Consider the following 10,766-nt stretch of genomic DNA (forward strand, 5'->3'; position numbering starts at 1 on the left):
TCACACAAACCCCACAGTTAGGTGCCTTCACACTGGGAGGATGGCCTAGGGTAGGCAGGGGGTTAGCCATCAGGAAGCAAGGGACTTTCCGGTTACTAAGACAACCACTTGTGGACGGCACCAATTGGGGAAAAGGGAAGGAGCATCTCTACACATAGTCAGTTTGCCGCCGGCACAGCTTGGGGTGAGGCACACACTGGGACCTCGGTCCAATCTTCTTTTACCTCACACTTCTGGGAGCGCCATAGGACCCACGGCTTGGAGCAGGCAGCTCAGCCCAGGTTTTCCACAGCTACACGGGATTACAGGGTCTGTGGAGAGTGCAGGAAACACCCGCGACCAGTAAAACATTCCACTCATCAGGATTGGAGAGATCCCAACCAGAAAGGACTCACAGTGGGAACACCGGCTGTGACCTCGAATTGCTCGGGATCAGCTGGGGCCCATCACGGAGGTGACTGTCATTTTCCGGATGAAACCATTACTGTAAGTAGAGAGACCTTGAACCCGCAGAGACTGTGTCCGCCTCTCCTTGCCAGTGCCAGCACCCCACGCTTCGCCCACCATTACTACTCCCCTCATCATCCTCCCCGGGGCCCGCTCCACCTGTGGGGAGCAGAAACATCTTAGCTGCTACTGCCATCAGCCTCGGAGGACAGCGTCAACATTGGCTAATTCCCTGCCCGTGTACCTTAGGTGGCGTCACAAAACAATCCTCCACCATCATCACCCCCAACCCACTTCTTTTATTGTACACCTCGGGGCCACGAAACTGGGCAGAAAGGGCCAGCCGTGACATACCCAGACCCGACATCATCGAGCCCGGCGACGAGTATTTAACCCCTTGACCCATGGGTGCTACAAGTAGATGAGTGCAAGGATGTCATGGATGATGGAAAAGCAATCCAGTAGCTGAAAATCTAGTAAACTCTATGCCCAAGACTGTTAAAGCAGTGCTTAAAAATAATGGTAGCCACAACACATTGACACACTGGGCACAATATGACCATTTTCATGTAGGGGTGTATTCACTTTTGTTACCAGCGGTTTAGATATTAATGGCTGTGTGTTTAGTTATTTAAAGGGACTCTGTCACCCGGTTTTTGCTTCTCCATCTAAGAGCAGCATATTGTAGAGTCTGAGACCCTGATTCCAGCAATGTGTCACTTACTGCTTTTCATTTTGTTTGTTTGTTTGTTTGTTTGCTTTTCATTTTGATAAAATCAATGTTTTTTCTGCTGCAGATCTAACAGTTATACAGAGCTCATGAATATGCAGGACTACCTGCAAGACGCCAAGTAGTCTTCTAATGATAATCTACTGCTGATTAAACAGTGATTTTATCAAAACTACACTAAGCAGTAAGTGAAACACTACTGGAATCATATCTCTGCACCTACATTATGCTGCTCTCAGGTAAGGTGGCAAAAACCTGGTGACAGATTCACTTTAAATGGCACATCAAATTTACACTATTATACACACTGTGCACTGACTACTGTACATCGTATCAAAGTGTCATATCTTCAGTATTGTCCCATAAGAAGATATAATAAAATATTTACAAAAATGTGAGGTTGTACAGTGTATATATATACAATTAATCACTTCCTATAATCATCAACAAGCTTCTTAAGGCCGCTTTACACGCTGCGATATTGTGACTGATATAGCTAGCGTGCGTACCCGCCCCCATCGGTTGTGCGACACGGGCAAATCGCTGCCCGTGGCGCAAAACATCGCGCGGACCAGTCACATTACTTACTGCCTAGCAACGTCGCTGTGACCGGTGAACCGCCTCCTTACTAAGGGAGCGGTTAGTTCAGCGTCACAGCGACGTCACAGCAGCATCACTGAACCGCCGCCCAATAGAAGCAGAGGGGCGGAGATGAGCGGGACGTAACTTACCGCCCACCTTCTTCATTCCTCATTGCTGGTGGGCGCAGGTAAGGTGAGGTTCCTCGTTCCTGCGGTGTCACACATAGCGATGTGTGCTGCCGCAGCAACGAGGAACTACATCGCTAGCTGCAGCAGCGATAATCGAGAATAGGGGGGCATGTCACCGATGAGCAATTTTGAGCGTTTTTTTGAAGATTCAAAATCGCTCATAGGTGTCACACGCAACGACATCGCTAAAGCGGCCGGATGTGCGTCACAAATTTCGTGACCCCAACGAGATCGCTTGAGCGATGTTGCAGCATGTAAAGTGGCCTTTACACTTCTCAACTGGAATTTATGACTCTTCTTTTACAAACTGCTCCAAGTCTCTCATATTTGAAGGCGCCTTGTCCCAACAACAATTTTAAGATCTCTCCACGGGTGTTCAATGGGATTTACATCCAGTCTCATTCCTGGCCACTTCAGAACTCTCCAGCGCCTTGTTTCCATCCATTTCTGTATGCTTCTTGTAGTATGTTTGCGGTCAATGACCTGCTGAAAGACCCATGACCTAGGACACAAACTCAGCTTTCTGACACTGGGTACATTGTGATCCAAATTCTTTTGGTAATCTTCAGATTTCATGATGCCTTGCACACAGTCAAGGCACTCCGTACAAGAGGCAGCAAAAAGTTTTAGTTTCAGAGAAGGAAAATAAAGTTGCTAGAATGGCCCAGCCAATCCCTTGACCTGAATCCAACATAAAATTTATCGGCAGAGCTAAAGCTTAGAAATCACAGAAAGAACGAGCAAACGGAATCTTCAGGATTTTAAGAATGGTTTGTGTGGAAGAATGGGCCAAAATCATATCTGAGCAATGCATGCAACTAGTTTCTCCATACAGGCGGCATCTTGAAGCTGTCATCACCAACAAAATCTTTTACGTAAGGTATTAATTACATTTCAGAAAGGGTGTTTAATACTTTTTTCTGTGCCTTTTCTCATTATTACACATCAGTAAATGTATGGACATCTGTGGTTTGATTTCTTTGCCTGTGTGGATTGGATGGGTTTTTATTGACATCTGGTGAAAAATTCATGCCAATAGCACTTTTAGAAATATATTTACTTGGAAAATTGCTGACTTTTTCAATACTTATTTCACCCGCTGTATAGAGCGCTCAGCATAAATACAGTACACCCTGCTTTGAAAAATTTCATATTAATTAATATCGCACTGAACACAGGAAGATTGTCCAATATTATGACAAGACCAAGTTTCATAGAACATTTTTATAACCCTATATATGAAAGTAAAGTTATTAATATAACTTTTATTAAAAAAGCCAGGACATATTTTCACACCTTAAATTAAGCCTTTAAAAGCGAATGTTTCATCAAAAAAAAATGATTTATTGTTTAAATCAGATTTTTGTGTTAAATATAATAAAAATAAAAACTAGATATGCAGTGTTCATGCTAGCGTCTGAGGCTATTCTCTGGATTTCTTAAAATCTAATGGTACATTAGCAGCAATAGAGGAAGAGATGTGACCTGTTATGAATGATGGAAGCTGTGTTGTCAGCTGTGTGTACAGGTTCTGGCTTTTGCTGCAAACCTGCCTGTATTGATATTGAGCATGCTGAAAATTTGTCTGGAATGAACAGGAAATATGTGTCTAAAATAGCCCAAGTGGTCAGTAATAACATTGCTAATATATATATATATATATAGATATATATATATATATATATATATATATGTATATATATTATATATATATACATATATATATATATATATGTATATATATATATATATATATATATATATATATATATATATATACATATATATGAAAAAATATATATATATGTATATATATATATATATATATATATTTATATTTTACACACATGTCATTTATTATGTCTGTTAACAATATTCAGGGCCTAATTAAGGTTAAAGATGGTTTCTGGCTATATAAAATTAATGAGTAATCCCTGGTATAAGTCATCAATGTCAAATCAGTTGGCAGTGACACCCGTCACTACCATTAATCAGATGATATCATGAAAGCATTGAATGGAGATGATCAGCAGAGCTCCATTCAATGTGTAACAACCACTCTCAGCTATATTGGAGTATAGGTGATGCTCCACAATGTTTTATCATATTGAGAGTATGCTTTTAATATTTTCAGTGCCCCATGTCCAGTTGGATTGACTAGACATCATTTAGTAAAGAAGACCCCTAGGCAAGTTCCCCTTTTACCTTCAATATAACCATGCTCTGACTACATTGTCCCTTCAGAACTATAATCTTACCTCACAGTAGTATCATATGATTCTTCATATGCCTCTTCAGTCTTTGTTGTCAATTTTCCATGTAAGGGTTTTAAACCTTCTGGTAAATGTTGGGCTCTCTTCCAAATTTCATGACACACTATGTCAAAGTCATCCTTGGGAGCTTTTGGGTGGACCCAGATATGTCTTGGATATGGACTCAAAGGTGGATCATATTTAGAAGTCTCTGGGACCTTCAGTGGCACAGATCCAAGCACAAACATCCTATCTAGGTCTGCTATACACTTTACACCTTGGCAGTTTCCACTCAAATGCCTATATACCAGTTAGGACTTGGCAACGGAAGAAATGTCTCACGACAGCTAGAAGGTTTACAGGGCAAGAGTGAGCTAAAACACTGAAACACCTATATAATGTATATATTTACCATACACTGGTGGAAATAGAGAACATGTTGGAAAACCCATGATATCTCTAGCAAAATTTATAGTTAAAAGTGGACATTAGTTTCATCAAAAGGTCGTATCTTATAATGTAAATTATGTTGTGTAGGTACAGTATATGGGATGCACCTAAGCAGAAGTAACCAGGCCCACCAACGCCAGCACCTATGTCAGCTAGATATGCACCTGAAAAAAGGACTTAATGTAGGGGACATTATACTAGGAAGGTGTGGCGCCCCTGACCTGGTCAGGCACCACTGAGTACTGCACCCATGCTGGGGACAGTACAATACAGGTAATCCAGAAGGCTGACAGGGGTGTGGAACACAGGCGCATAGTGATCAGGTCTCACACATGTACCCATGAGAGGACCCCTGGGGATCCCAGGAGGGGGCAAGCCTTCACCTTCACTGGAATAGTGGAGGGGGTAGAGCCTCCATCTCCTCTCAAGGGGTGTGGTGGAGAGTCTGGTTGCTAGGTGGCGTAGGCAAGAACAGGAGAGGAGGAGCAGTGAGTCAGTTAGAGCAGAACTCCATAGGGCTCAGTGAGGAGCAGACCTGTGGGGCTGTTGCTGTCTAACAGCGCCCGCGCAGTGGCTACAGACGGGGGAGAACGGTCAACTAGGAGTGCTGCCTGAAAGCCAGCTTCAGCTAGAGAGTGCACGGAGTGGGAAGTAAGGAGACTGCTAGAGAGCACCAGGCCCAACCGGGCGGCAGATCCCGAAGCGAGGATAGATTCACCTTTCCCTGCTAAACCTGCCGGTGTGGGGCTCTTAAAGCCCACACCACAACACTACAAAAGCCGCAGCAACGTAACCGCAGTGAGGGCCCATAGGTCATAGGAGGCAAGAGGCTGGAGTGGCCTGGTCCGGGGAACAAGCACACGGCAAACAAGAAGGGGAGAGAGGCTTGGAGCATCTTCCCTGGGTGACCCCCATAGGGACTCAAAGTCGGGGTCACCCCAAACCACCAAGGGCTAAGGAAGGCGAGTCAGTAGTCACCCTCATAAAGTCAGCCTGAAGGATACCTGGTTCCCACCTGGTTCATCTCAGCTACGCCCGGGTTACTCACCCTGCCACCTGAAGTGAGTAAAAACCCTGAAAGACATCCTGCCTGTGTGGTCATTCTGCGACTTGTGGTACTACAAACCTACACAGGGCTCTGGGGCTTGCCTCACTCTCAGGAGGCTACTACATCTAACTGCACACACCATCAGCCCCAGGCGACCCTCAACCTGCAGTGGCGGTCCCTACTGGCCGCAATACTGAGAGTGGCGTCACGATCAAAATAGAAGATTTCCTACCTGTAACCAGCACCAGCTACGTGGAGTCCCTGAAGGTATGCACCGACACAGCACCGGCGGGGCTTCACATCTGGCGTCACGAACAGGATAAGGACTAGACCTGTTCAGACAGGTGACCATGTGCCTGGGCGGTCCGCTTGAAAAATTGGAAGCGCCGCCATATTGCCACCATGAAAAGCGCGCTGAAAAACAACAGCAGCCCGCGCTGGAAGAAGTTACCGCCCACGAAGAGGTGTGGCTACCCAGAGATCCCCTGCAGAGTTCGGAGCTTGCCAGCTATGAGAGTGGAAGCGTCCAGAGACGGCGGGAAGGAAAGAGAGCCACCAGCCTGCTGCTGGGAGAGGAGCTGCTGAAGGAGGCAGAGCAGAAACTGGACAGCTTGTTACAGGAGGCAGCGAAGAGTCCACTGCTGGGAGATCGTGCAGAAGACGGCGCAGAAGAAATGGCGTCTGACCGCAGGAACCCAGAACCAGGCTCCGCTGCCTGGTGGTATCGGGAGCTGGCCCAGTTCTGTGACCGACTGGAGACCCGGGTCATAGCGCAGATCAGAGAAGAACGCACGGAGCTCCTGGAGATGGCTGCGGCGGTACGGACCTACGAGGAGGGAGCCGCGCGACGCCTGCCAGACCGAGCGGCGACGACGCAGACCCCGATGCTGCTACCGGTGGGTGAGTCCAGAGATGCCCCGGCCAGCGCAAGTGCCCCGACCCCTGCTGCCACGCCCGCGGTCCCAGAAGAGACGCCCGGCGCGGCGACGCTGGACCAGGCCGCAGCCACGCTAGAAGCGGCCCGCCAAATCCAGGCTGCTGCAGCCATGCCCCGCTTATCCCGCAGGGCTCCGACGACCACGGCAGTGCTCATCCGTGCCGCAGGTGTGACGCTGACCCAGGCTGCCACCCTGCTGAACCCGGTCCGCCAAGACCCCAACGCAGCAGCGACGCTCGTCCGCGCCGCAAGTGATATGCTGAACCAGGCCGCAGCCCCGCCGGGTGCGGCCCGCCAAGCTACGGTCACTGCAGCGACGCCCGGCTCAGCCTGCACGGACCCCATCGAGGCTGCGACGCTAAGTGAGACCGCGGCTGCAATGCCCAGTCCGGCCCGCCAAGAACCGGCCGCAGTGGTGATGCCCACTGAAACGCAAGCTGCAACCGCGATGCTGGACCAGGCCGCCGCCATACAGGGCGCGGCCCGCCAAGACCAGGCCGCCGCCATACAGGGCGCGGCCCGCCAAGACCAGGCCGCCGCCATACAGGGCGCGGCCCGCCAAGACCAGGCCGCCGCCATCCAGGGCGCGGCCCGCCAAGAAAAGACTACCTCAGCATTTACCCCGGCCTGTAAGGCCAGAGCAGACACCGCTCCCCGGTCCACAGAGGTCCCTGATAGGCAGCCCACGGTGGGTGAAGACCCTGCATATTGGCAGATGAGGGCTGACCTGGAGGCCAAATTTCCACAATGGTTGGTGAGCCAGTACATACCCCCTCCGCATACCCCAAAGAGTCTCCTGATAACTCCTGCAGCAGCTACACCAAAGAGTCCCCCACCTGGGCCGGCTGAAGAGCATCCATCTCCAGCACTACCACAGCCGGAGTGCCAGGAAGAACTAAGGGGGAGGGGAGGCCAGGAAGCAGAAGGGTTGACTCCGACTCCAGTGCCACCCGCAGCAGATGTGTATTCAGAGCCAGAAATGCTACCATACTCCCGTTGGGATGAGGAAGACCTGACACCGTCTGTTGACGAAGATCAGCCCCAAGACCTCACCTGGGAGTTTGTGAGCTGCCCTCTACAGAACCCAGCCCGCAAGACACGGCGACACAGAACACAGTGTGCTCCAGCCCCACAGTCTCCAGAGCAGAAGGAAGTCACCGCCAGAGACCTACAGGAGAAACGGTCCCTGAGAAGGGCCAAAAGCCAGGCTAGAGGACCCCTGTGTTATGGCGTAGTGGAAGACTTTAATCTGAGAAGCGGCTATGGATTTATTGTAGCACCTGGCATCAAAAAGGGAATATTTGTTAACAGGAGAGATGTCAGCGCACACCTGCCTAGAGGACACCCTGGCAGAAATCTGAAAATGGGAGATTCGGTACAGTTTACCATGCACCAAGGTGAAAGGGGATTGTATGCCCTGGACGTAGCCTTACGTACCAGCAAACCCTACAGCCATCCCATGCCACAAGAAAGACAAGAAAGACAAGAAAGACAAGAAAGACAAGAAAGACAAGAAAGACAAGAAAGACAAGACAGAGATAAAGAAACAGATACAGAAAGGGAATCAGATGCAGACCAAGAAAGGAAAGACACAGAACCTACAGATGAGGCAATCACAGATGAAGAAAGAGACAAAGAGCAAGAAAGTCACAGGTGCCAGTGCCCAACGTGCCCTCGCCCTAGTGAAAAAGAGGAGTAAGTAAAGTACAGAAAAGAAGTACAGAAAAGAAGTACAGAAGTTAAAGTTTTGAAAGTTTTGTTTGCAACGTTTAAGAAATGCGCCCACAAAAACTATTGTGAGAAACAAACTTAAGGCTATGAACTTGCTATAGCCACAAACTCTCGCAGTGTAAATAGTTACACCAGTGGCACCACCACCAGGGCCAGCCTGTTTAGGGGCTTGGCTCGTCTGCAACCAGGGGGGCCCGTCCGTAGAAAAGGGCCTTGGCTCACCTGCGACCAGAGAGCACGCCTGTTTATGGGGCCTTGGCTCACCACCACAAAGAGGGTACCTGGTCAGCACCAACTGTGGAGGCCGCCTCTGCATCCTGCCAGAAGAGGCTGACGGCGCGGATCCACCAGGCCAGGTATACCCTGAAACCACCAGCCCATGAAAGCCGCCTCTACATCCTGCCAGAAGTGGCTGAAGTCGCGGCCAACGGGAGAGGAAGAGTGGAGGAAAGGTCTGGGGAAACGGATGGCCCAGATCTGGTTACCAAAAGAACCGGTGACCTGCCTCCTGAGAGGGTTTTGGGTGGGTTAACGGACTTGTGGGTGGAGGGTGGTGATGTCTGATACCTGGTGCTTTTAAAAATGTTTTACATGTTTTAATGTTTTATGCATTTTAAAATGTTGTCTTGCAGCCCGAGGACGTGCTGGTGATAACTAAGGGGGAATGTGGCGCCCCTGACCTGGTCAGGCACCACTGAGTACTGCACCCATGCTGGGGACAGTACAATACAGGTAATCCAGAAGGCTGACAGGGGTGTGGAACACAGGCGCATAGTGATCAGGTCTCACACATGTACCCATGAGAGGACCCCTGGGGATCCCAGGAGGGGGCAAGCCTTCACCTTCACTGGAATAGTGGAGGGGGTAGAGCCTCCATCTCCTCTCAAGGGGTGTGGTGGAGAGTCTGGTTGCTAGGTGGCGTAGGCAAGAACAGGAGAGGAGGAGCAGTGAGTCAGTTAGAGCAGAACTCCATAGGGCTCAGTGAGGAGCAGACCTGTGGGGCTGTTGCTGTCTAACAGCGCCCGCGCAGTGGCTACAGACGGGGGAGAACGGTCAACTAGGAGTGCTGCCTGAAAGCCAGCTTCAGCTAGAGAGTGCACGGAGTGGGAAGTAAGGAGACTGCTAGAGAGCACCAGGCCCAACCGGGCGGCAGATCCCGAAGCGAGGATAGATTCACCTTTCCCTGCTAAACCTGCCGGTGTGGGGCTCTTAAAGCCCACACCACAACACTACAAAAGCCGCAGCCACGTAACCGCAGTGAGGGCCCATAGGTCATAGGAGGCAAGAGGCTGGAGTGGCCTGGTCCGGGGAACAAGCACACGGCAAACAAGAAGGGGAGAGAGGCTTGGAGCATCTTCCCTGGGTGACCCCCATAGGGACTCAAAGTCGGGGTCACCCCAAACCACCAAGGGCTAAGGAAGGCGAGTCAGTAGTCACCCTCATAAAGTCAGCCTGAAGGATACCTGGTTCCCACCTGGTTCATCTCAGCTACGCCCGGGTTACTCACCCTGCCACCTGAAGTGAGTAAAAACCCTGAAAGACATCCTGCCTGTGTGGTCATTCTGCGACTTGTGGTACTACAAACCTACACAGGGCTCTGGGGCTTGCCTCACTCTCAGGAGGCTACTACATCTAACTGCACACACCATCAGCCCCAGGCGACCCTCAACCTGCAGTGGCGGTCCCTACTGGCCGCAATACTGAGAGTGGCGTCACGATCAAAATAGAAGATTTCCTACCTGTAACCAGCACCAGCTACGTGGAGTCCCTGAAGGTATGCACCGACACAGCACCGGCGGGGCTTCACAAAGGGACCCAGGATGAGGGATCATTATTACTGCAATGTGCCCCAGATTGGGAACATTCTTATTGGAAAACCCACTGGATGTTGAACATTATTACTGCAGGGGGGCCTGAATGGGTAACGCTAATACTGGACGGGGCACAGAATGGGGGGCATTATTACCGGAAGGGGCCCAGGATGGAGGGCATTAGTACAGGATGAGGGACAGTATTACATTGTGCAGGGCATCACATATATCTTTATAGAAAATAGCACACTACAGTCACCACTGCATGTGTTCAATATGCAGGTGGAAGTCCAGCTTCAAATTTTCACTGGGGCCCATCAACCTCTACTTACACCATTACTTTTTGGGAGAATGGATCCCACAGTAAAGCTCGCTGGTTTCTTCTTATATTCTGCAATGATCACCTCATTCATGCATATATGGTACTTGATTGTTGCTTGGCTGCAGCATTTGTATGAGTGATGAACGGCTCGTGGTAGTTGCAGGAAGTAAACTAAGGCGGGCTTTGCACACTACGACATCGCAGGCCGATGCTGCGATGTCGAGTGCGATAGTCCCCGCCCCCGTCGCAGCAGCGATATGTGGTGATA

At 49.7% G+C, this 10,766-nt stretch overlaps 1 protein-coding gene across 1 annotated transcript in view; it reads right to left on the bottom strand.

Annotated features, from left to right (window-relative positions):
- C2H1orf94 (chromosome 2 C1orf94 homolog) overlaps window positions 1–4,469 on the bottom strand; it is a 387,246-nt gene extending 382,777 nt beyond the window's left edge. Inside the window, exon 1 of the mRNA XM_075334127.1 lies at window positions 4,206–4,469. Coding sequence (XP_075190242.1) covers window positions 4,206–4,447 — 242 coding nt within the window. The 5' untranslated portion in view covers window positions 4,448–4,469. The remainder of the gene's footprint in view (window positions 1–4,205) is intronic.
- Window positions 4,470–10,766: the final 6,297 nt, after the last annotated feature.

The sequence above is a fragment of the Anomaloglossus baeobatrachus genome, chromosome 2 (assembly GCF_048569485.1).
Source record: "Anomaloglossus baeobatrachus isolate aAnoBae1 chromosome 2, aAnoBae1.hap1, whole genome shotgun sequence".
NCBI lineage: Eukaryota > Metazoa > Chordata > Amphibia > Anura > Aromobatidae > Anomaloglossus > Anomaloglossus baeobatrachus.